Consider the following 26,140-nt stretch of genomic DNA (forward strand, 5'->3'; position numbering starts at 1 on the left):
AAGGCAGACGCATTGTCCCGGCTGTATGACACAGAGGAGCGGCCCATGGATCCCACTCCCATATTCCCCACCTCTTGCCTGGTGGCGCCAGTAGTGTGTGAGCTGTACGTGGACATTGAGCGGGCGTCACGTGCAAAGCCCGCTCCCCTCCAGTGTCCAGCTGGGCATCTGTATGTTCCGTCTGCTGTCCGCAGCCGGCTGGTCTATTGGGCTCACACGTCACCCTCCTCTGGTCATCCTGGGATCGGTCGGACTGTGCACTGTCTTAGTGGGAAGTACTGGTGGCCCACTATGGCTAAGGATGTGAGGGTTTATGTTTCCTCCTGCTCGGTGTGCGCCCAGTGTAAGGCTCCTAGGCACCTGCCCAGAGGTAAGTTCCAACCCTTACCCGTTCCACAACGGCCGTGGTCGCACCTGTCGATAGATTTCCTAACCGATCTTCCTCCTTCACAGGGAAACACCACGATCCTGGTCATTGTGGATCGTTTTTCTGTCGTTTCCTTCCTTTGCCCGGTCTCCCTACAGCCCTACAGACTGCGGAGGCCCTGTTTACACATGTCTTCCGGCACTACGGGGTGCCTGAGTTAATAGTGTCTGATCGGGGTCCCCAGTTCACGTCGAGGGTCTGGAGGGCATTCCTCTCTCCCTTCCAGTGTGTATTGGGGTATCAGCCGGTTCTGGCTCCTTGGCATCAGAGTCGGAGTCCCCCCGATTACCGCATTAACACCTCGTTCCATGTGTCTCTCCTCAGGCCGGTGGTAGCTGGCCCGCTCCAGGAGTCTGAGGTCCCTCCGCCCCCTCTGGACATTGAGGGGGCCCCGGCGTACTCCGTTCGTTCCATACTGGATTTGAGACGTCAGGCGAGGGGCCTTCAGTACCTCGTGGACTGGGAGGGGTATGGTCTGGAGGAGAGATGCTGGGTTCCGGTGGAGGACGTGTTGGATCCCTCCCAGGTGGTCCCTCTCCTTGTTCGGGCAGTGTTCAGCGGTCGACATCACCAACCTTCTAGCCATCGCTGATCCATTTTTCATTTTCCATTTGTTTTGTCTCATCTTCCACCACACCTGGTTTCGATCCCATCAAGTACATGTTGTGTATTTAACCCTTTGTTTCCCCTCATGTTTTTGTCGGTGATTGTTTGTATGTTTTGTGCAAGTCATGTTCTGGTGTGCGATGGGTTTTGTACCCTTTTATATACATTTTTGTATATGTGGGTTTTCTGAGGTTTTTTTGCATTTATTAAACTGCTCCGTTTATATCAAGTTCACTCTCCTGCGCCTGACCTCCCTGCCACCAGCACGCACCCATTACATAGGGAAAGTTGCAAGAATTTTCTGAGCCAAATAATGGATAGGGTGCTGTTTTGGCCGTAGGTGTTGAGCCTACCCTTTCTCTATGAGGACGTAGCGGAGGTGGTCGTTGCTGTAGCGGGACGGCGTGGCCCAGCACATATTGACGATGAGGATGAGCTGGTCCTCATCGGCCCCCTCCACAAACACCCCCACAAAGATGACGTCCCTGGTGCTCAGCACCACCTCACCCTCGCGGTATGGATGGCGGTACGAGGAGTTCTTGTACAGCGCCATCTTAGTGATGAAGTTGCCTTCCTGGGTGGGGAGGGTGAGGTTGATAACACTGGAGAGAGGGAGAAAGAGAAAGCGAGAGGGAAGTTGGGAGAGAGAGAGAGATAAGGTGGGGAGGAGATAGGGAGAGGGAAGTCAGGAAATGGAAAGCATTGGTTGTGTGCAATCTCTTGTCTCCTTGTCCAATGTGACATGGCACATACTGTATATCTATCATTCAAATAAATGTATAGATATAAAACCAAAATAAGTAAGTATTCTAGATTTCCTGCTAATTCCCTTCCGATTCTGGGAATCTTACAATTGGGATTTCTGGAAAGCCTGGGAATTTTGGGAAAGTTTGCAACCCTAGTGTTGAGAAAAATAAGGTCCTCTAACCTGAGCATGGGCTTGAGCACGGTCTCCAAGGATATCTTGATGTCTAGCTCGTAGGCGCAGGTAAACTCCACGTTGATTGTCTTGTCCCTGGTGATGATGTTGCCTGTGTTGTTCACACTCTCGATCCACACCGTGTTCTTGTACATGATGTGTGTGCCGTTGGACTGGTAGAAAATAAAATGTTCACATTTTGAAGATAGAAATTCCAGACAATAACCGTCATTACAGTAGGTATAGTATGACTATTGATCTGGGAAGAGATTTCACTAGTAACATGGAGCCCTACTGGCAATTTGGATACACTGCAAAAAGTAAAATCTAAGCAAGCCTAAATACACTGTATATACAAAAGTATGTGGACACGCCTTCAAATGAGTGGATTCAGTTATTTCAGCCACACCAGTTGCTGACAGGTGTATAAAATCGAGCACACAGCCATGCAATCTCCATAGACAAACATTGGTTGTAGAATGCCCTTACTGAGGAGCTCAGTGATTTTCAACGTGGCACCGTCATAGGATGCCATCTTTCCAACAAGTCAGTTTGTCAAATTTCTGCCCTGCTAGAGCTGCCCCGGTCAACTATAAGTGCTGTTATTGTGAAGTGGAAACGTTTAGGGGCAACAACGGCTTAGCCGCGAAGTGGTAGGCCACACAAGCTCACAGAATGGGACCGCCGAGTGCTGAAGCAAGTAGCGTGTAAAAAAAATAAAAAAATTGCCTGTCATCGTTTGCAACACTCACTACCGCGTTCCAAACTACCTCTGGAAGAAATGTCAGCACAAGAACTGTTCATCGGGAGCTTCATGAAATGGGTTTCCATAGCCAAGCTGCCATACACAAGCCTAAGATTACCATGAGCAATGACAAGCGTTGTCTGGAGTGGTGTAAATCTCACCGCCATTGGACTCTGGGGTGATGAATCACGCTTCACCATCTGCCAGTCCCGACGGACAAATCTGGGTTTGGCGGATTCCAGGAGAACGCTGCTTGCCCCAATGCATAGTGCCAAGTGTAAAGTTTGGCAGAGGAGGAATAATGGTCTGGGGCTGTTTTTCATGGTTCGGGCTAGGCCCATTAGTTCCAGTGAAGGTAAATCTTAACGCTACAGCATACAATGACATTCTAGATGAGTCTGTGCTTCCAACTTTGTGGCAACAGTTTGTGGAAGGCGCTTTCCTGTTTCAGCATGACAATGCACCCGTGCACAAAGCGAGGCCCAAACAGAAATGGTTCGTTGAGATCGGTGTGGAAGAACTTGATTGGCCTGCACAGAGCCCTGACCTCAACCCCATCGAACACCTTTGGGATGAATTGGAATGCCGGCTGCGAGCCATGCCTAATCGCCCCAACATAAGTGACCGACCTCACTAATGCTCATGGCTGAATGGAAGCAAGTCCACGCAGCAATGTTCCAACATCTAGTGGAACGCCTTCCCAGAAGAGTGGAGGCTGTTATAGCAGCAAATGGGGGACCAACTCCATATGAATGATTTTGGAATGAGATGTTCAGCAAGCAGGTGTCCACATATTGTTGGTCAAGTAGAGTATCTTCTATTGAGTGATAAAATATATATATATATATTTTACCAAGTAAGTTTTCTAATGTCATTAGCAGATCATTTTGCCTATTTTAAACTAAAGGCTTAATACAAGTAATTTATCTAATTTCAATGTGTTTTTCACAATATTTTACCTTTATCGTCAGTATTAAGGTCAAGTATTTTGAAATAAGATACATTACCTGTATTAAGCCTTTTTTAGGTTAAAATAAGAAAACCTATCTGTCAATGACATTAGCTCATTTAGCTTTGCATGAAAAAAACTAGGGGGAAAAAACACATTTTAAGAGATTCATCACTCAATATAAGATATTTAGGCTTACTTAGATTTCACTTTTTGCAGTGTAGTAGGACAGATCTACCCTATTGGCTATACGCAGATTCTCACCAGGAAAATGGAGCTCTATTATCCCTGAGTCACAAGCCTAAGACGTATTCGCCACCTGTAGGTGGAAGTAGCACTCTAACCACTAATCCGGGATCAGATATTTTTTCATCCCGCTAATGATTACAGTTCTGATTAAAGGTAGACTAATCCGACTGTAGATCTGTGGCTACCTGTCTGATATAGCCACACTGTTCCTTTGTGTGGTTTATGTGGAAGGAGACCACTGATACAGGGACAGATATGTTATCACACCCCTAATGAAAGGTTAGAATTGAAAAATGATCCACTGACCCTCAATCTGTGGTTAATTACCTGTACAATGGAGCCGCAATGGCCCTTGGAGTTGTTGATGTGAAAGGAGATGAAGTCCTCTCCCTCAATGCCGGGGCAGTACTGGTCATTGATCCTCACATCCTCACGCTCGAAGCCCAGCTGGAAGAGCTTACACTTGGAGATGGACACCTCCATCTGGGCGTGCTTACATGTCACCTCCGCCTGGATTATGTCATCCACGCCTGGCAGGAAAACACAGGGCTTGAGAATCATAAGAATACAGTAGCTACCCAGTATTCAGTTTCTAGACTTGGGCTTAAGTTGACAAAGAGACAAAGTAGAATCTCAATTTAACGGCTCAGACACAAGAGGCATGTGGCAGGGTCTACAGTCAATCACGGACTACAGGAAGAAATCCAGCCCAGTCACGGACCAGGATGTCTTGCTCCAGGCAGACTAAATAACTTTTTTGCCCGCTTTGAGGACAATACAGTGCCACTGACACGGCCTGCAACGAAAACATGCGGTCTCTCCTTCACTGCAGCCGAGGTGAGTAAGACATTTAAACGTGTTAACCTCGCAAGGCTGCAGGCCCAGACGGCATCCCCAGCCGCGCCCTCAGAGCATGCGCAGACCAGCTGGCCGGTGTGTTTACGGACATATTCAACCAATCCCTATACCAGTCTGCTGTTCCCACATGCTTCAAGAGGGCCACCATTGTTCCTGTTCCCAAGAAAGCTAAGGTAACTGAGCTAAACGACTACCGCCCGTAGCACTCACTTCCGTCATCATGAAGTGCTTTGAGAGACTAGTCAAGGACCATATCACCTCCACCCTACCTGACACCCTAGACCCACTCCAATTTGCTTACCGCCCAAATAGGTCCACAGACGATGCAATCTCAACCACACTGCACACTGCCCTAACCCATCTGGACAAGAGGAATACCTATGTGAGAATGCTGTTCATCGACTACAGCTCGGCATTCAACACCATAGTACCCTCCAAGCTCGTCATCCAGCTCGAGACCCTGGGTCTCGACCCCGCCCTGTGCAACTGGGTACTGGACTTCCTGACGGGCCGCCCCAGGTGGTGAGGGTAGGCAACAACATCTCCTCCCCGCTGATCCTCAACACTGGGGCCCCACAAGGGTGCGTTCTGAGCCCTCTCCTGTACTCCCTGTTCACCCACGACTGCATGGCCACACACGCCTCCAACTCAATCATCAAGTTTGCGGACGACACAACAGTGGTAGGCTTGATTACCAACAACGACGAGACGGCCTACAGGGAGGAGGTGAGGGCCCTCGGAGTGTGGTGTCACGAAAATAACCTCACACTCAACGTCAACAAAACTAAGGAGATGATTGTGGACTTCAGGAAACAGCAGAGGGAACACTCCCCTATCCACATCGATGGAACAGTAGTGGAAAGGGTAGCAAGTTTTAAGTTCCTCGGCATACACATCACAGACAAACTGAATTGGTCCACTCACACAGACAGCATCGTGAAGAAGGCGCAGCAGCGCCTCTTCAACCTCAGGAGGCTGAAGAAATTCGGCTTGTCACCAAAAGCACTCACAAACTTCTACAGATGCACAATCGAGAGCATCCTGGCGGGCTGTATCACTGCCTGGTACGGCAACTGCTCCGCCCTCAACCGTAAGGCTCTCCAGAGGGTAGTGAGGTCTGTACAACGCATCACCGGAGGCAAACTACCTGCCCTCCAGGACACCTACACCACCCGATGTTACAGGAAGGCCATAAAGATCATCAAGGACATCAACCACCCGAGCCACTGCCACCCGAGCCACCCCGATATCGTCCAGAAGGCAAGGTCAGTACAGGTGCATCAAAGCTGGGACCGAGAGACTGAAAAACAGCTTCTATCTCAAGGCCATCAGACTGTTAAACAGCCACCACTAACATTGAGTGGCTGCTGCCAACACACTGACACTGACACAACTCCAGCCACTTTAATAATGGGAATTGATGGGAAATGATGTAAATATATCACTAGCCACTTTAAACAATGCTACCTTATATAATGTTACTTACCCTACATTATTCATCTCATATGCATACGTATATACTGTACTCTATGTCATCGACTGCATCCTTATGTAATACATGTATCACTAGCCACTTTAACTATGCCACTTTGTTTACATACTCATCTCATATGTATATACTGCACTCGATACCATCTACTGTATCTTGCCTATGCTGCTCTGTACCATCACTCATTCATATATCCTTATGTACATATTATTTATCCCCTTACACTGTGTATAAGACAGTAGTTTTGGAATTGTTAGTTAGATTACTTGTTGGTTATTACAGCATTGTCGGAACTAGAAGCACAAGCATTTCGCTACACTCGCATTAACATCTGCTAACCATGTGTATGTGACAAATAAAATTTGATTTGATTTGAAGTTGTGTTCAAACAGTTTACTCCCATTTCATGCCTAGTGAACACAACCCAGGTATTTCTTGTAAGAGATTTGATCAAAATGTGACCGAGTAGGATAAATAAATAACTGAGATTTAAAAAATACATTTCTACATTTGTCTCTATTCTTGTTTAGCCCAACAATCAATCCCCCCACCCTCGCTCACCCCCTTCTCTCGACTCCCCCACTCTGCCCCCTCGCACTCACCACCAGCGTTGTTGGGCAGCTCAGGGCAGCCACACAGGTCTCCCCCGTTCTCCTGCTCACACGTGTTGTTGGTGCAGATCTCTCCTGCACAAGGGTCGTAGATCCATTCTGCTAAAGACAGATCCAGGAACAATGTTAGCTGTCACACCACTAACACTCAACCATGAGAACACAACTGAACTGTCATTCTTGAATAGCCTGATGCTCAGTTTAGAGAAACATAAATCAAATATCCCTGAAATTTCCTCCACGGACACCAACGCATGCTCAAAGTTTTGGATCCACACCCAAGTAATTCATTGACCCCACAGCTACACCTCAGTTAACTGTGTATCATCTGCGTAACAATGAAAGCCATAACCATGGCATAACGTGTTTTGTGCTTTACATCGCCCTCTGGTAGCATGTGTAGTAAGAACAATAATGGACCTACCCTGCGGAACTCTGTGTTAACTTAAAGTAGGGGTATTCAAATCTTACCCTACAAGTTCCAGAGTACTGCTGGTTTTCTGTCCTACCTGATCATTTAATTGCACACACCTCCCAGCTAACAAAAAAATGTTCCCACAACCCTTCAGAGTCTCATTAGGTCATCTCCTAATATTTTCATATGAATATTCCATTGATGTGCAAGAACTGTTTCCCAGAGACCATTCCCTTAATGTCAAACGGAACTTACCCAGAACATGGTTAGCATGTTCTCAGAATATTCTATATTAATGTTGTGGACACTTTTCATTGGAACGTTGTAAGAACATTCACGTGTCTAGTTTTCTGAGGGTTAGGAGAATATTCCATCAACGTCACAACCAAACACACATAGAACATGGTTGTGATGTTCTCGGAATATAAGATATGAATGTTCTAGACACGTTTCGTGGGAACGTTGAAAGAACATTCCTGTGTTCAAATGACATAGTTTAAAACAGTACGTTCTGTCAAGGTCCTCTGGCGGTTTTTGTCTAGTTCCCAGCTTGTTCAGAGGGATGTCCCGAAATACGTTTTTAGGACTTCGCCTGATGGTCCCAAAGAAACAAAAAATAAACATGTTTCTTTACACACCACCTCCTTTTACTTTTCCGAGCCAATCAAAGCCCAAATCGGTGAACCACTGATCCATTCATAGCTCTTTGTCTGTTGGCAAGGTCAGGGACACCCACACATAAACAGTGTTTTTAACATGTTTTGAACTTACATATTTGCAGGGACAGATTAAGGCAGGGGCTTACCGGGGCTGAAGCCCCTTGGCCCAGGTTCAAGAGGAAACAAAAATATATATAATTATAATAAAGGAAATATATATATATATATATATATATATATTATATATGTAGTGTATACTTAAGTGATAATCCCAGAGACGCTGGTGTTTGGAGGATATATTCGGCACAGTTGTTACCGTGCCAATATATCCTCCAAACACAGGATTCGAGGGCATTATCACTTTTATTCAACCGGTTACCAACATGTTTAAATAATGATTGGCATATTTTTATTAAAAATTTTATTCCCAAAATATAGTCCCGAAACAAATCTAGGGTTGCTACCCAAGCCAGCTGGTTGTTCGTTCTATAGGTTTGGTTGCCAGAGACGCGACCCAGTCATTCAGTCTTTTTGTCTTTTTGTTCTGTATCTATGGTCGTTCATTCGAAATGTTGCTTGCTAGCTAGCCAACTACGGCTAACAGTGCAGACAGAATAACAACAGTAGCTGCATTTGTTTAAGCTGTTTTCTAGTGACATTTATTTGGACAATGAGCCAATGAGGCACGATTTCGCCTGGCATAGAAAATGTGCTCATTAGGACACTGTTGTTCAGAGGAGTTCGCCTCTGCACAACACAATAACTTCAAACTGAAGCTGGAAAGACTGCAAGCTAGCTGCACTTCGTTTCGTTTGACCTTTTTTCAATTGACATTTCTTTGTATATATCCATAAAAATGATGCCAGCTCATTCATGATTTCGACAGGCTAAAAAACACTGCCTGCCTCTCTCTCTCGTCCCGACTCCTACAGGTTCATTACAATGGGACAGTTGAAGATCACATTTGAATATTGAAACAATGTTGCAGATGTCAGAGAGACAGACAGCAAGGTTTATATAAATGTCCACTGTTGAGAACCAAATGCTAGTCTAAAAGAAATGTGAGATAATGACTAGATGCTTTTTACAGTGGAGATCAAATGTATAACTTCCCTGCCTGAGCTGATGAAACAGTGGATTGCGCAGTCAGATGGAACGGAGTAAATAGGCATTTTCATGTCATATATTTAGCCGATGGTATCTTGTGGAATAGACACTGGCTGGAATGCGCTTTTAACCAATCAGCATTCAGGATTAGACCCACCCATTCTATAAACATATATATACTACCAATCAAAAGTTTGGCCACGCCTACACATTCAAGGGTTTTTCTTTATTTTTTAAACTTCTTTCTACATTGTAGAATAATAGTGAAGATATCAAAAATATGAAATAACACATGGAATCCTGTAGTAACCAAAAAAGTTTTAAACAAATCCAAATATATTTTATATTTGAGATTCTTCAAAGTAGCCACCCTTTGCCTTGATGACAGCTTTACACACTTTTGGCATTCTCTCAACCAGCTTCATGAGGCAGTCACCTGGAATGCATTTCAATTAACATGTGTGCCTTCTTAAAAGTACATTTGTGGAATTTCTTTCCTTCTTAATGCATTTGAGCCAATCAGTTGTGTTGTGACAATGTAGGGTGGTATACAGAAGATAGCCCTATTTTGTAAAATGCCATAATATGGCAAGAACAGCTCAAATAAGCAAAGAGAAACGACAGTCCATCATTACTTTAAGACATAAAGGTCAGTTAATGCGTAACATTTCAAGAACTTTGAAAGTTTCTTCAAGTGCAGTTGCAAAAACAATCAAGTGCTGTTGATGAAACTGGCTCTCGTTAACTCTAAGTTCATTAGAGTTAACTGCATCTCAGATTGCAGTGCAAATAAATGCTTCACAGAGTTCAAGTAACAGACACATCTCATCATCAACTGTTCAGAGGAGACTGCATAAATCAGGCCTTCATGGTCGAATTGCTGCAAAGAAACAACTAAAGGACACCAATAAGAAGAAGCGGCTTGCTTGGGCCAAGAAACATGAGCAATGAACATTAGATAGGTGGAAATCTGACCTTTGGTCTAATGAGTCCAAATTTGAGATTTGTGGTTCCAACCGATGTGTCTCTGTAAGACATGGAGTAGGTGAACGGAGGATCTTTGCATGTGTGGCTCCCACTGTGAAGCATGGAGGAGGAGGTTGGATGGTGTGGGGGTGCTTTGCTGGTGACACTGTCTGTGATGTATTTAGAATTCAAGGCACACTTAACCAGCATGGCTACCACAGCGTTTTGCAGTGATACGCCATCCCATCTGGTTTGAGCTTAGTGGGACTATCATTTGTTTTTCAACAGGGCAATGACCCAACACACCTCAAGGCTGTGTAAGGGCTATTTGACCAAGAAGGAGAGAGATGGAGTGCTGCATCAGATGACCTGGCCTCCATAATTACCTGACCTCAACCAAATTAAGATGGTTTGGGATGAGTTGGACCGCAGAGTGAAGAAAAAGCAGCTAACAAGTGCTCAGCATATCATGAAGCTGTTTGAGAGAATGCCAAGAGTGTGCAAAGCTGTCATCAAGGCAAATGGTGGCTACTTTGAAGAATCTACAATATAACACTTTATTGGTTACTACATGATTACATATGTGTTATTTCATAGTTTTGATGTCTTCACTATTATTCTACAATGTAGAACATTTTACATATAAAAAAAAAACCTGAATGAGTAGGTGTGTCCACGGTGTAAACTTCATAATAAATAAATGTGACTGGTCAATTGTGTGAGTTATCCAACCACAAGAGCCCACTCTCAATGTTTAAAATACACCAGAGAGCATCATTTTGCCACAGAGGATCAATAGTTTATAAAAAATATAACTGCACAGGCACATACAGGTATCTGCCAAAATAGAGGGAACACCAACATAAAGTGTCTTAAAAGGCTGCAAGAACAGCTTCAATGAGCCTTGGCATAGATTCTACAAGTGGTCTTAAACCTTGCCAGGAAAATGCACCCAACACCATAACATACTTTTTATCCCTTATTTACTCAAGTGTTTCCTTTATTTTGGTAGTTATAGCGGTATGTCTACAATTAAGAAGGCAGCAGTTTGGGCAGCATGTGCACTAAATATACAGCTTCTTGCGTTGTGGCCATAAACATTTAATCCATAGAAGGGTTTTATAACCTCTTACCTTGGCAATTTGACTGTTAAACTCATAGGTACACTAGCAATGGATGCCAGTCCTCCTGACTTGAATGGGAGCTTTGACTGACTATGGTTGGTTGAGGCTGTCGGTATGCCTCTTTTGCAGATTTCAAAATACAATCGCGGGAAAAACGTACCGTTTAGAAAGCAAATGCCCACTGCTGGAAATACTCATCTCTGTACAACCAATAGATTTTATTTTTCTCAACACCCAATTTTTTGCTAACAGCAGAACTGTTTTTTCAAAGTAGCTCATCTTGAGATGGTCTATTGCCACGACGAGCGCATCGGCCATCCCCGTGAGTAGCCTATGGCTTCACCTTTATCATTAGGGGAGTCAGTGTGCCACTGGAAATGTTAGTTAGTAGCCTACTGTAGCATATATATATATATATATATATATATATATATATATATATATATATATATATTCTTTAACATGTTTTATCAATATTCACCCTTGTACCTCCCCTTGTAACCCTTTCAGAGACCCATTCTCTCCTCCCAGTGGCGCCATGCCCCCATGACCGTCCCCATGCCTGTGCCCTTACAACAATTCTCCTGGGCAATCCACTTGGTGGTGAGCGTGCCTAGGGAGCGGCAGGCCTCGGCGTAGGCAGCCAGCGAGCCGCACACCTGGGCCTTGTGGTGGTTGTAGCAACCGTCCAGGTAGCAGGACTGGTAGAAGGGCCTGGGGTCCAGCAGGCCGTGGCAGGGCTGGAAGAAGCCCTTCATCTGGGTGAGCTTCTGGCACCCCTCCTCGCCCTGGAGGCCCAGCACAGCTGTGTTCTCACACGACTGGGCCAGCGCCATGTACTGGGTCTCATCACAGCTGGAGTGAGGGAAGGTGAAGAGATGGGAGGTAGAGGTAGAGTTGGGCAGATCCATCCATGCTTTTGAATGCACCAATGATACAATATGTTTCAACTAGCACCACTACATTCTCCATAAATCCTAGGACATTCTGGACGTTGCTAAATAACCAGCAAACACATTTTGTAATGGCTTGGAGGAAGCAACAACACCATAGGATGTTTTTTTTTAAATATATTTTTTAATAGAACTGTCAATTTAACCACTAACTGTCTATCTCTCCCATGCCCCTCACCTGTTCTGCATGCCATTGGTCTTCCAGCTTTGGGCCAGCTCCAGGGCGCTGATGGCCGGCTTCCCACGGGAGGTGATGTAGTCGTCAGTAGGGTCTCCATTGAAGTTGCCGCAAAGGCCGCACACCTCACAAATAATAATACATGCTATTTTATAGCTCTCTTAGTTATTTTCTAAAACCCAAAGATGCTTTACAATAACCAGGCAATGTTCTACATAATGCTTACATAATGTTCTCCAACCATAAGGGAAAACAACAACAAACCTTGTTTTGCAACCGCTGGCCCATAGTGATGCTGAGCGTGTTGAAGCGGTTGTAGCGCACCTGGATGTCCTGGGGCGTGTCGATGACCAGGAAGCCCTCCGATGTGGAGACGCGCGTCATCAGGCCCGTGACAAAAGGCAACGACACAGGAGTGCCGTTCACCTGGTTGGAGGGAGGACAGGCTGTGAGATTCATGCACTCGTGGTCAGACTTTTTAAGTACACACACACACAAATAATTGTATGATAGATGCAACTATACACATGACTCACCATCCAACCTCAAACTAATAAAAAACACCCACATTTCACATGTATTCTCTCCAAAATAAACAGATGATAGCGATGCAAAAAATAAAATGCACCTGTTGACATCACCCCCACCCCAAATCATCTTCCTGCAGCCATGCACTCATCCATCCAACCATCTAACCACCCTTTAAATCTACCCTCAATCCCTCCCCATCACCTTCACGGTGCTCCCGGAGATCAGGATATTCTCCTCGTTAATATAGAGGTATGCATGGGAGATGGTGGTGAGGTTGGGTGTGCTCCACTTGTCGAAGTTTGCGATGAGCTGAAAGGAGAGGTCAGGTAGCTTGTGGCAGTTGGTGGACAGCACGAAGGAGCAGGAGGCAGGCAGGCGGAGGGATGCCCCGTCAAAGGTCCTGAAGACACCGCCACCGGACGCCACGCAATGCTGCGAGCGCTGGGTGAAGCAGCCGCGCACGTCATGGCGCAGGGCGCACTCCTCCTCGGCCTTGCAGCGGCGTGGGTCACACTGGATGAGATTACGGCCGATGCACTGGCAGCGCTTGGTGCAATCACTGTTCCAGAACAGTTGTTTGGGCTGGAGGAGGGATAGCAAGCGGAAGGGGAAAGGAAACAAACTTAATGAACTCATTTTACAATATATATTTGTAATGCCTTTCCTTGCTCACAAAATAGATTTAAATCCCAATGGAATTTTACCTGTATAAATCTGTAGCGCGGGCAAGGTTTTTTTTTGCACTGAAGGCTCTATTGCTCTTCTAAGACACACCTACTCATTCAAGGATTTTTCTTTATTAGAGGTAAAAATAAAGAAAAACCCATGAATGAGTAGGTGTGTCCAAACTTTTGACTGCTACTGTATGTATGTATGTGTATATATATATATATATATATATATATGAAAAATCTGAAGGAAAAAATCAATAAATATAAATATATATATTTGATTTTTTTTCCTTCAGATTCTTCAGGGGGTGCAATAGCACCCTCAGCACCCGTACTTGCTGCGAATATGTTTCCTGGGAGGTTTTTATTAACACTCTGAGAATGGAAATTATAGGTTATTTGAAGGTTTTTGAATAACTTCCTTAAAACTTACACTGAATGTTTCAATAAGACTTTTAACAACACCGCTAGTTTATTTTGGGTAAACTTTTTTTTACTCCAAGCAGAGATAGGAGACATGGAAATTAATTTCCTTTCACATTAATTATGCAAACACATGTATTCAGTGAGATTCAACCCTATAATCTTAAATTCTCTATCCATTGAATTTGTCCACTGTGCCACCAGGATGGAGCTAGCATGCCATGTCTTTTTACGAATACAAAGCTGCTATTTTTAGTCTTTTAAAACAGACCCCATTTCAAAGGATATAGCTCTCATTAAGATCAGGTGTGACCAATTAGTGGACCCCTGAACACTTAACACTTAACAAGATAGAGAATAGACAGAGTTTTGTTTATGTTGAGAACAGAATTTATATGTTTTAATAACGCTCTTACAACGTTTTCTGAACGTTACTAAAGTTCTTGTGGTTTTTATGGAAAGTTTACATTCTCGGAACAATTTGAGAACATGACTTTAAATAGAACCATGTGGAAACCTGTAGGAAACTTTGTGCTGAAGTACTGAAATACCACAGAATAACGTTTTGTTAACGCTCTTGGAAGAATTTTTTATTTATTTTTATTTTACCCCCTTTTCTCCCCAATTTCATGGTATCCAATTGTTAGTAGTTACTATCTTGTCTCATCGCTACAACTCCCGTACGGGCTCGGGAGAGACGAAGGTCGAAAGCCATGCGTCCTCCGAAACACAACCCAACCAAGCCGCACTGCTTCTTAACACAGCGTGTATCTAACCCGGAAGCCAGTGCACCTGGCGACCTGGTTAGCGCGCACTGCACCCGGCCCGCCACAGGAGTCGCTAGTGCACGATGAGACAAGGATATCCCTACCGGCCAAACCCTCCCTAACCCGGACGACGCTAGGCCATAGGTGCGTCGCCCCACGGACCTCCCGGTCGCGGCCGGCTGCGACAGAGCCTGGGCGCGAACCCAGAGTCTCTGGTGGCACAGCCCTAGACCACTGCGCCACCCGGGAGGTCCTTGGAAGATTTTGAGAACATTCCCAACGTCAAACTATCCCCAATGTCAAAATGTGACCATGTTTGAACTTTTAGAAAACGTTCTGTTAATGTAATGAAAGTTTTTCTGTCAAGTTCCTTAAATGTGCTGAGAATGTTTCAAAGCCATTGGCACCATCAGACCAACTCCTTGAATGGCCTACTCCATAAATTTTACACTTGTGTCTAAAAAACATTATTTACCTCAAAACGTGTTATTTTTACCATTGAGTGTGTGAACATTACTGTATTTATACGCAGGGTTTTGTTTTTCAACAGAAAAAGTACAAAATTAGCTGGAGTGCATCTTTAAATACTTTGTGTGTACTTTCTGTGTACTACTCACAAGCCATAATTGAAATCTTAAGCTAACTATCTTGCCACGTGTATACGAATGTCTGTGGAGAGAGACTACTGTCTGTGTGACTGACTCACCTCATAGTACTTGCCGTCGTTGTAGCAGCCACAGTTCTGGGGCCGGACGCAACCCTTGCCATTGAGGACGTATCCCTGGTCACACTGGCAGCCCTCCACACAGTCTTGGGTGCACTCCCTCTGGCCGCGGGCTGGGGTGCACTGCGGTTGGCACACTGACATGCAGCTAGAGTAGTGGCTGTTGGCTGGGCACGTCAGCACTTGGGACGGAGAAAAATAAATATGTCTTTATATGGGTAAAGGAAATGTGAATTGTGTCCAAAATGGCACCCTACTCCTTATGTAGTGCGCTAGGGAATATGATGCCTTTGATTGAGACACAGACATGACGATTACATGATTCATTTACCTGGCATTGGTTCTCTGGACAGATTACAGTTTGGGTGCAAAGTGGAGGATAGATGCAGAATACATAAGAACAAACGTAAAATATCAGTTGGTTATTCATTTGACAGCGTGCTGTATGTCATTGTGTAGGACGGTAACATAAAGCTGCTGCTTTGTGATTCATCTCTCCTTTACTCATATGACTGAGAACTCTATGTAACCTTGGTGAAAGTATCCGTTGTTATTGTTGAGCACTAACTTCTAAACTCCTGAGGGTATGGACATCTATTGAGTGAGAAAGGGGAGTGCAGAAAGTTTACATTTTGTAAGAACATGCTATTGTAAGATCTCATGTATCCTATGGAGAGGAGGGCAATGGTTCTGGTTAGGACAGGCTTGAGTTGGGGAGGAGTGAGGAATTTTGGCCGAGGTCAGATGAGTCCAGGTCAGATGAAGTGAGAAAGAACAGGCACCACTAAAGTCCTGTCTAGCAAACAGATATGTATTGGTTGTCCCAGATGTGCAAGGAGGAGACTCAGTATAGGAGGAAGGTATAAATATATGTGCTTGTGTAAACATGTTTTGTCTTTCCAGCTGTTTGACCCAGTGGGTGAATAAACTTGGTTTGAGCTTTGACCAGTTGTCCGTTCGTTTTTCACTCTGTTTGTCAGAACCTAATCATATCTAATAGGCTATTACTACTGAGGAGTAGTCCCATGTAAGATAAGCCTCCACCTGGGCTGGAAAGAATTAAACTCAACTCAATCTACTTGATTCATGCCTCAATTATTATTGTGCTCACCACAGGGTGTGTCAATCCTCCAGCCTAACACACGCACCCCCTGGGTCTGGCATGTGCTGGTGTAGATCTGCAGCCAGTTGCAAATGGTCCCCGAGGCACCCCGGTCCAGGCATGTGTCCTGCAGGCAGTTCTGGTAGAAGAACGTCGGCGCCACCTTGCTGTGGCAGCGCGCAAACACACCGCCGCGGTCCACGATCAACCCGCACAGACGCACTGCCTCGGGCTCCACAAACAAGTGCAGCCCATCGCCCAGGTGGAATCGGATTCCTGTGTAACCCCCGCCATCAACATTGATTCCTCCTCCCTCACCATCTTGGGCCACGCCTTCCATGTAGGCGTCCGCGACGAGTAAAGGGGCATCGGTGGCACCAAAGCCTCTCTCGACCAACCCACAACGTGGGCACGAGTCGCCGCAGCCCACCTGGCAGAATGTGTCTTGCTCAGCCCAGGCCATGCCCCAGTTGCTGGTGGTGAGTGCGGGTGGAGAGGAAAGTGGCATGCCCTGGCACAGGCCGCAGGTGGTGTTGTAGAGGCGTCGAGGCAGCGTGAGCAGGAGCAGGGTGTTCCAGTCGAAGGCAACCTTCAGGCCAAAGTCCGTCTCCAACACCAGCTGCATGCCGAAAGTGAAGATGTGGACCTTCCCCGGCCCCAGCTTCAAAGGCAGGTACAGACGTTCCTTATTCACCTGGGAGAGAGTATGGGAGAGTGAGTCATGACTGTGTGTGTGTGTGTGTGTGTGTGTGTGTGTGTTATAACTAGCAAGTGTGAGTGTATAGGATTGAGTGTGTGTATTGTGGTGCTCCTCAGATCTTTGGGTTGGTTTGTGAACCTTTTCCAAATGTCACTCAGGTCACCAGTTATCCTGAGCCCAATCCAGTCTTATAAAAGATGCCAATGGAAATAAGATCCGACCCGGGACCAATCAAAGAGGAATTCACTCTTCGCTCCGCTATTCAATCGGCTTCATTAACAAATAACTCTCCCTCACATGTCTCTGTGAGATTCACAACACATCAGTCACACTGGAAGGATGAATATGCATTGAAATGAAAAGTGTCAAGACATTGTAAGAACACATTTCTCCTGTCTTTTTTTCAGTTGGATTCTCTGAAAAGCATTGGTAAGATTCTTGGCCTGTTACTTACCACATGTTTTTCTTCCTAATAAAGTCTAACAAGACTGACTGTGCCCCAGGCTTTTCACCCTACTGAGTGGAACCGAGCCAAGTCAAAACAAATTTTACTGAGCTGGCCTAGTTACGCATCCACCATAGTTTCTGGAATCGTGCTAAAAAAGGACAATGGGAAATGAAAATATCTGAGCCAATACAGTTTAATTCAGGATGGAAAGGTAGTGTGAAAAGTGTATAATACACTCACCGTGATGGTGTGTTTATAGCTCCGAGACACCTCAATCTCATAGCCGTAGACTTCCAAGATGAACCCCCTCACCCAGATGGCTTGCTCCGTGTCCCTCTCCTCGTTCCGGGCTGACAGCTTGAAGCGAGGGAGGTCGGCGCTGGTGCTCGTCTTGGGTCGGGTGGCGGTGCTCTGGTCCATATCCTCCTCTCCCGCCACTCCGCTGTTGCACCTCGTTGTAGCCAGGATCAAGGTACAGCTACTCTGCAGTTCGAAGGGCACACCTCCGAATGGCAGGAAGTGGCTGTAACCAGCGGCAATGCACAGCGCTTCGGTGCGCGGCTGGCAGAAGTAGAGGCCCTCAAGGCCCTCCTGGCAGTACTCACCCTCCTGGCACGGTGTCAGCGTGCAGTAGACGCGGTTGTCCGAGCCATTGCAGTAGCAGTGCTCCTGGCACTCCCAGTCATTCCAGAAGATCTGGTTGGTGGCCAGCTGCCGGCCCCCAGAGCTGATGCAGCCGCAGTCGCTGCGCGCCACGCACTGGCCGTTGTGGAGTGCAAAGCCCTCCCTGCACTGGCAGCCCTCCCGACAGGACAGTGGACACAGCTCGGCGAGCTCGTCCAGGCCGGCGCAGGTCAGTGGGCAAGCGCTGGTGCACTCATTGTAGTAACTGTTCTCCGGACAGGGCAAGGCTGCGGGAAGGGGAGAAAGGGGTGGGCAGAGAGAGATGAGAGTGGGGTAATAGACAAATAGAGAGAGAGAGATAGAGGGATTGTAAAAGAGAGTGAGAAAAAAGGAGAGAGAAATAGAGAGAGGTCAGGACAGAGATAGAAACAGAAACAAGAGAAAGGGCTATTCAGAATTAGCAGAGCCAAGGTTTGGTTAATAAAGGCAAAATACACAATCAGTCCATCACTCAACATCACTCCAAGGTGGTGGCGAGGGACTAACTCACGGCAATTGGTAGCACTCCTCCAGGCAGCAAGGTCCACCTGGGCATCCTGACAGGCCGAGGCATATGCCTGCAGCGAAGAGCAGAGCACAGAGCGGTTTCCCTCCCGCATGCACATGTTGTACAGGCAGTTCCGGAAGAACGGCGAGGGGTTGACGGCACCGTGGCACGCCAGGAAGGAGCTGTTCCCCAGGTCGTTGATGTTGCCACACATCCACGGGCTCTGGTAGAGCCGCAGGTCCGTGCACATGCGGTACAGGTCGTCGCAATCGCCATTGCACGTCAGGTCGTCAGCGATGGCCCGCCAGCCCTCAGTGAAGAGTTTGAGGGATTCGGCCAGCCGGCCGTTAGGCAGACGGAGATCGTCGCTGGCGTTTCCGTTGAAGAGACCGCACAGGCCGCAGGTGGCGTTGTAAAAGAGGGTAGAGAGAGAGATGTTGAGGAGGCCCTGACGGGTGTAGCGGACTAGGACCAATCCGCTGGACTCCACCACGGTAGTGTTGCCAGGGGCGCGGTAGATCATTAGGGTCTCCAGTGGGTGGACATAAGGCAGTAGTACCAGCTCACCGTTCAGCTGGGATTTAGACACATCATAACATAATGTCATAGAGAGGTAGTAGCAGCAATATTCAGTCACTGTAATGTACAGTAGTGCAGTGATACATCTGTTACGTAGTTACCCATTTTCAATCAGTAAGGCTGGTCCGAATGGATCTTTTCATTCATCTAGTAAACTCATAATTCACATCGCTTCCTATCTCACTCATCAGCATAGCAGGTATTTATATGGCAGGGGTTATAATGATACCTTGTCAGCATTGCAAGTATTTATAGTATAGTGTCTTAACGTTAGCTCGTTAGCATAGCGTCACGTCTCTTCCTCCTTTTCTATTAGCAAGCGTGTGTAATATCATTCACCTATTATCTTCAGCCTATGAGCACGGCACACTAAGGCAATTCCACCACTGTTGCTGATTAACCTACTCACTCGTGCAATAATCACTATCTTTCTTTCAACCAATGGGCATGAATCTAGGGGAGTATTTATATGTCAACTCAAACCTTGTTTTGCAGCAACAGTCGTCCAATGACCTATCTCCCCACAACCACCAGCATAATAACCTTAAGACCCGTCATTGGAACTCCTTTCCCGCAGCATAGGGCAACCTGTCATCAGCATCTTGCTCTGGGGAGCCTTGGAGACAAAGCCTACACCAAACTATTCAATAACATTCCTTACTATATTATCTCTGTTGTCATTCAGTTAAGCCTGTATTCAATTGAACTACAAATTCCAGCTAAATTACTTTGAGAAAGGTATTCATCTCATGATGACAGACTTTCAGGGCCAGTTTCCCAGACTCATATTTAGGCTACTCCTGGTGTAAAAATAGAATGCTAAATGAAGTTTCTCCACTGAAAGTGATTCTTAGTCCAGAAGTAAAGTTGCCTTGGGTCCAGTGGAGGCTGCTGAGGGGGGACTGCTCATAATAATGGCTGTAGCGGATCAAATGGAATGGCATACAATAAAACGGAAACCATGTGTTTGATACTATTCCACTTATTCTACTACATCCATTACCATGAGCCCGTCCTCCCCAATAAGGGGCCACCAACCTCCTGTGCCTGGGTCTGGAAAACCTACCCACAATGTAGCACAATATCAATGCTTAGATAATCTTTACACATACTTTTGTATGTTTTTTTGTCTGGAGACTCATGCATTTTCTCTCAATCGGACTGAGGTAGCACCAAAATAGCCTGGTCCCCATACTGTATATTTGGAATGACAATGAACAAAGGCAGAGAAAAGTTGGCTAAAGCACAAACAGACTGGAGCACCAGGCTATAATACTGACCTTCACTGTATCAAAGTCCGATCCACCCATCTGGGCCTCCAGGTTGGCCACCCTGACCACCACGGGCCGCATCCAGTATGGACCCTTGTTTACCAGCCGCCGGCCCATCTTTACTTCCACAGCAGACACGTTGGCCGGCATTGGCCCACACGACCTCAGCAGGTAGTAGGAGCTGTCGTCCGGGAAGGGCATGGAGGTCCCATCGAAAGAGGCCGTCACAACATTCTGGCCTAGAGAACACACCCCCTCCCTGCGGGGGTAACAGCCCAACAGGCCGAACTCTGTCACACACACCTCGCCTTCTCTACATGAATCGTTGAAGCAGGAGACTTCGCCGTTGGGCCCACAGACGCAGCGCAGGGTGCACTCTCCACCCTCGCCTGCAGGGCCCGCCCAGAAAGTGTCGTTGAGAGGGTAGTAGAGGCCCTCATGCTCGCAGCCGCAGTCCTGGTGCCGGACGCAACGGTTGCCACTCAGCACGTATCCCGGGTCGCACTGGCAGCCCTCTGTGCAAGGGTGGGTGCAGTACAGGTGGGAGGTGAGGTCCGAGCATGAGGCGGCGCAGGCACTGGTGCACACCTGGTAGTGGCTGGACTCAGGGCATTTCAGGGCTGGCAGCCATTCAAAGGGGAAATAGGATGTTACTGTATTTAACAAATCATATTAACCTAAGATTGTTATGCTGTTATGTGCTACATGATTACATGATTACATAAGTTACATTATGATATTAACCACATCTAAGGGAGAGATCGACATTTACTGGAGGGAGTGGTGGTCAAAAATAGGGGAGGGTTGTCAAACTGCTGCAACTGACAGTTGAACTTGAGGTGAGGAAGACCGTTTCAGGCCTACCAGAGTAACTAAAATCTAACAATATAGTGTTTAGCTTTATATAAATTATAAGGATAGAACATTTACAAATTACCCTCCTTCTGTACATCTATATCTGTGAAGTAACCATCTGACATCAAGAAATCATCTGACATGCTTAAATCTCTGACAGCTAAACCGTGAGGTGGACAATTATTGTTTTAGTAAAGTAGCCTAAAACCCCTCCAAAAAATAGACTATGAAGTGTTGTATATGCTACATATTGGAACACAAGGAATAGTGTATTTGTAATTTGTTATAGGCAGTTATTAAGGACACGTAAATGTGTCTCATTTGGCCAACATCCCTCGTTTATTGATGGTGCTGCCTGCGCCAGGTTGAATTTGAATGCATATGGATGTCCAATAAATTTCTCAAATGTTCGGTAAATTAAAATCTTCCCTGTTATGTTGTCCAGTGCCAAATTATCCTAAAGGAAACTCTGAAATGGCATATTGTTATTATGAAGATTTTAGAAAATTCGCATGAAAATCTGTCGCCAATTGGATGGAAACCTACCTATAGACATGCTGAAAACTCTGGCAAGTTTGCTAGTCCAGTGTCACTTTGATTATTGTAACGAATGTCGTCGGGAGAAGGAGAAGAGCACCAAGGTGCAGCGTGGTAAGTACAGTTCTGCAAGGTGCAATACACGAAACAGAAAACAACTACCCACAAAACCCATGTGGACAAGAGCTACCTAAGTATGGTTCTCAATCAGAGACAACGACAGTCCCTGATTGAGAACCATACCCGGGCAAAAACAACGACATACAAAAACATAGAAAAAAAAGCCTCTCTATGGCCAGGGCGTGACAGTACCCCCACCTTTGGTGCGTGACAGCACCAAAGGTGCGGACTCCAGCCTCAAAACCTGACTCTATAAAGGGGAGGGTCCGGGTGGGCCTTCTTTACGGCGGCGGCTCGGGTGCGGGACGTGGACCCCGCTCCACCTCAGTCTTGGCCCACTTAGGTGGCGCCTCTGGAGCGGGGACCCTCGCAGCGGGCCTCGGACTGAAGACCCTCGTAGAGGGCGCCACTGGACTGAAGTGCGCCTCTGGACTGAGGGGCTGCGATTCTGGCGGCTCCGGAGTGAATGGCGACTCAGGCGCCTCTGGACTGACGGGCGCATCTGGCGCCTCTAGACTGACGGGCGGCTCTGGCAGCTCCGGACAGGAGGGCGGCTCTGGCAGCTACGGACTGGAGGGAGACATGGTTCTGGGAGCAGGCACAGGACTCACCAGGCTGGGGAGACATACAGGCAGCCTCCTCCTTGGCCGAGGCACTGGATGCACTGGGCCGTGGAGGCACACTGGAGGTCTCGAGCAACGAGCCTGCACAACCTGTCCTGGCTGGATACCCCCTGTAGCCCGACAAGTGCGGAGAGTTGGAACAGGCCGCACTGGGCTGGGCTGTGCTGGCGAACCGGGGACACCGTGCGTAGGGCTGGTGCCGTATAATCCGGGCCCGGCATTATCCCTCCTGGCTCGATGCCCACTCTAGCCCGGCCGATTCGAGGAGCTGCGATGTAGCGCATCGGGCTATGCGTGCACCCTGGGGACACCATGCGCTTCACCGCATAACACGGTGCCTGCCCAGTCACTCTCTCGCCACTGTAAGCACGGGGAGTTGGCTCAGGTCTCCTACCTGACTCCGCCAATCTCCCCGTGTGCCCCCCAATATTTTCTGGGGCTGCCTCTCGTGCTCTCTTGGTCCTTTGGTGGTGGGTAGTTCTGTAACGAATGTCGTCGGGAGAAGGAGAAGAGGACCAAGGTGCAGCGTGGTAAGTATTCATAATAGGTTTAATAAATATGAATACTTGAACAAAAACAACAAACGAACAGTTCTGCAAGGTGCAATACACAAAACAGAAAACAACTACCCACAAAACCCATGTGGGCAAGAGCTACCTAAGTATGGTTCTCAATCAGAGCCAATGACAGACAGCTGTCCCTGATTGAGAACCATACCTGGGCAAAAACAACGACATACAAAAACATAGAAAAAAGAACATAGAATGCCCACCCTAGTCACACCCTGACCTAACCAAAATAGAGAATAAAAAGCCTCTCTGTGGCCAGGGCGTGACAATTATGCCTTCACATCATGGTTCACCAGCAGCCCCAAACTTCTAAAGAATAAGCTACCAGACAAACAAAGTTGTAAGAATTTACTTAAAATCATCCCTCATACTCATCTGAAGGTTGAGTATTTATTCATCTCTATCTCTATATCTATGTAATTATATATTAATTATGTAAAAAATAAGTCCCGCAATCAAAAGTTTGGACATACAGTGCCTTGCGAAAGTATTCGGCCCCCTTGAACTTTGCGACCTTTTGCCACATTTCAGGCTTCAAACATAAAGATATAAAACTATATTTTTTTGTGAAGAATCAACAACGAGTGGGACACAATCATGAAGTGGAACGACATTTATTGGATATTTCAAACTTTTTTAACAAATCAAAAACTGAAAAATTGGGCGTGCAAAATTATTCAGCCCCTTTACTTTCAGTGCAGCAAACTCTCTCCAGAAGTTCAGTGAGGATCTCTGAATGATCCAATGTTGACCTAAATGACTAATGATGATAAATACAATCCACCTGTGTGTAATCAAGTCTCCGTATAAATGCACCTGCACTGTGATAGTCTCAGAGGTCCGTTAAAAGCGCAGAGAGCATCATGAAGAACAAGGAACACACCAGGCAGGTCCGAGATACTGTTGTGAAGAAGTTTAAAGCCGGATTTGGATACAAAAAGATTTCCCAAGCTTTAAACATCCCAAGGAGCACTGTGCAAGCGATAATATTGAAATGGAAGGAGTATCAGACCACTGCAAATCTACCAAGACCTGGTCGTCCCCCTAAACTTTCAGCTCATACAAGGAGAAGACTGATCAGAGATGCAGCCAAGAGCCCATGATCACTCTGGATGAACTGCAGAGATCTACAGCTGAGGTGGGAGACTCTGTCCATAGGACAACAATCAGTCGTATATTGCACAAATCTGGCCTTTATGGAAGAGTGGCAAGAAGAAAGCCATTTCTTAAAGATATCTATAAAAAGTGTCGTTTAAAGTTTGCCACAAGCCACCTGGGAGACACACCAAACATGTGGAAGAAGGTGCTCTGGTCAGATGAAACCAAAATTGAACTTTTTGGCAACAATGCAAAACGTTATGTTTGGCGTAAAAGCAACACAGATCATCACCCTGAACACACCATCCCCACTGTCAAACATGGTGGTGGCAGCATCATGGTTTGGGCCTGCTTTTCTTCAGCAGGGACAGGGAAGATGGTTAAAATTGATGGGAAGATGGATGGAGCCAAATACAGGACCATTCTGGAAGAAAACCTGATGGAGTCTGCAAAAGACCTGAGACTGGGACGGAGATTTGTCTTCCAACAAGACAATGATCCAAAACATAAAGCAAAATCTACAATGGAATGGTTCAAAAATAAACATATCCAGGTGTTAGAATGGCCAAGTCAAAGTCCAGACCTGAATCCAATCGAGAATCTGTGGAAAAACTGAAAACTGCTGTTCACAAATGCTCTCCATCCAACCTCCCTGAGCTCGAGCTGTTTTGCAAGGAGGAATGGGAAAAAATTTTGGTCTCTCGATGTGCAAAATTGATAGAGACATACCCCAAGCGACTTACAGCTGTAATCGCAGCAAAAGGTGGCGCTACAAAGTATTAACTTAAAGGGGCTGAATAATTTTGCACGCCCAATTTTTCAGTTTTTGATTTGTTAAAAAAGTTTGAAATATCCAATAAATGTCGTTCCACTTCATGATTGTGTCCCACTTGTTGTTGATTCTTCACAAAAAAATACAGTTTTATATCTTTATGTTTGAAGCCTGAAATGTGGCAAAAGGTCGCAAAGTTCAAGGGGGCCGAATACTTTCGCAAGGCACTGTACCTACCCATTCAAGTGTTTTTCTTTCTTTGTACTATTTTCTACATAATATGTGGAATTTCTTTCCTTCTTAATATGTTTGAGCCAATCAGTTGTGTTTTGACAAGGTAGGGATGGTATACAGAAGATAGCCCTTTTTGTTAAAAGACCAAGTCCAAATTATGGCAAGAACAGCTCAAATAAGCAAAGAGAAACAACAGTCCATCATTACTTTAAGACATGAAGGTCAGTCAAAACAGTACATTTCAAGAACTTTGAAAGTTTCTTCAAGTGCAGTCGTAAAAACCATAGAGCGCAGTTGATGAAACTGGCTCTCATGAGGACTGCCACAGAAAAGACCCAGAGTTACCTCTGCTGCAGTGGATAAGATCATTAGAGTTACCAGCCTCAGATATCGGCAATTAACTGCACCTCAGATAACAGCCCAAATAAATGCTTCACAGAGTTCAAGTAACAGACACATCAACATCAACTGTTCAGAGGAGACTGTGTGAATCAGGCTTTCATGGTCGAATTGCTGCAAAGAAACCACTACAAAAGGACACCAACAATAAGAAGAGACTTGTTTGGGGAAAGAAACACGAGCAATGAACATTAGACCGGTGTAAAACTGTCCTTTGGTCTGATGAGTCCAAATCCTTTGGGTTCCAACTGTCGTGTCTTTGTGAGACGCAGAGTGTGTGAACAGAAGATC

General features: G+C 46.0%; 1 protein-coding gene across 1 annotated transcript in view; it reads right to left on the bottom strand.

Annotated features, from left to right (window-relative positions):
* Positions 1-26,140, bottom strand: part of LOC112259138 (alpha-tectorin-like) — a 78,180-nt gene that overhangs the window by 5,165 nt on the left and 46,875 nt on the right. The window contains exons 17-30 of the mRNA XM_042327857.1: positions 22,766-22,818; positions 20,652-21,295; positions 18,796-19,366; positions 17,862-18,532; positions 16,483-17,167; positions 15,354-15,553; positions 12,988-13,368; positions 12,520-12,681; positions 12,256-12,380; positions 11,699-11,979; positions 6,845-6,955; positions 4,223-4,425; positions 1,962-2,125; positions 1,387-1,635 (exon numbers count right to left, since the gene is read on the bottom strand). Of these exons, the coding sequence (XP_042183791.1) occupies positions 1,387-1,635; positions 1,962-2,125; positions 4,223-4,425; positions 6,845-6,955; positions 11,699-11,979; positions 12,256-12,380; positions 12,520-12,681; positions 12,988-13,368; positions 15,354-15,553; positions 16,483-17,167; positions 17,862-18,532; positions 18,796-19,366; positions 20,652-21,295; positions 22,766-22,818 (4,500 nt within the window). The remainder of the gene's footprint in view (positions 1-1,386; positions 1,636-1,961; positions 2,126-4,222; positions 4,426-6,844; positions 6,956-11,698; positions 11,980-12,255; positions 12,381-12,519; positions 12,682-12,987; positions 13,369-15,353; positions 15,554-16,482; positions 17,168-17,861; positions 18,533-18,795; positions 19,367-20,651; positions 21,296-22,765; positions 22,819-26,140) is intronic.

The sequence above is a fragment of the Oncorhynchus tshawytscha genome, linkage group LG09 (genome assembly GCF_018296145.1).
Source record: "Oncorhynchus tshawytscha isolate Ot180627B linkage group LG09, Otsh_v2.0, whole genome shotgun sequence".
Lineage (NCBI taxonomy): Eukaryota > Metazoa > Chordata > Actinopteri > Salmoniformes > Salmonidae > Oncorhynchus > Oncorhynchus tshawytscha.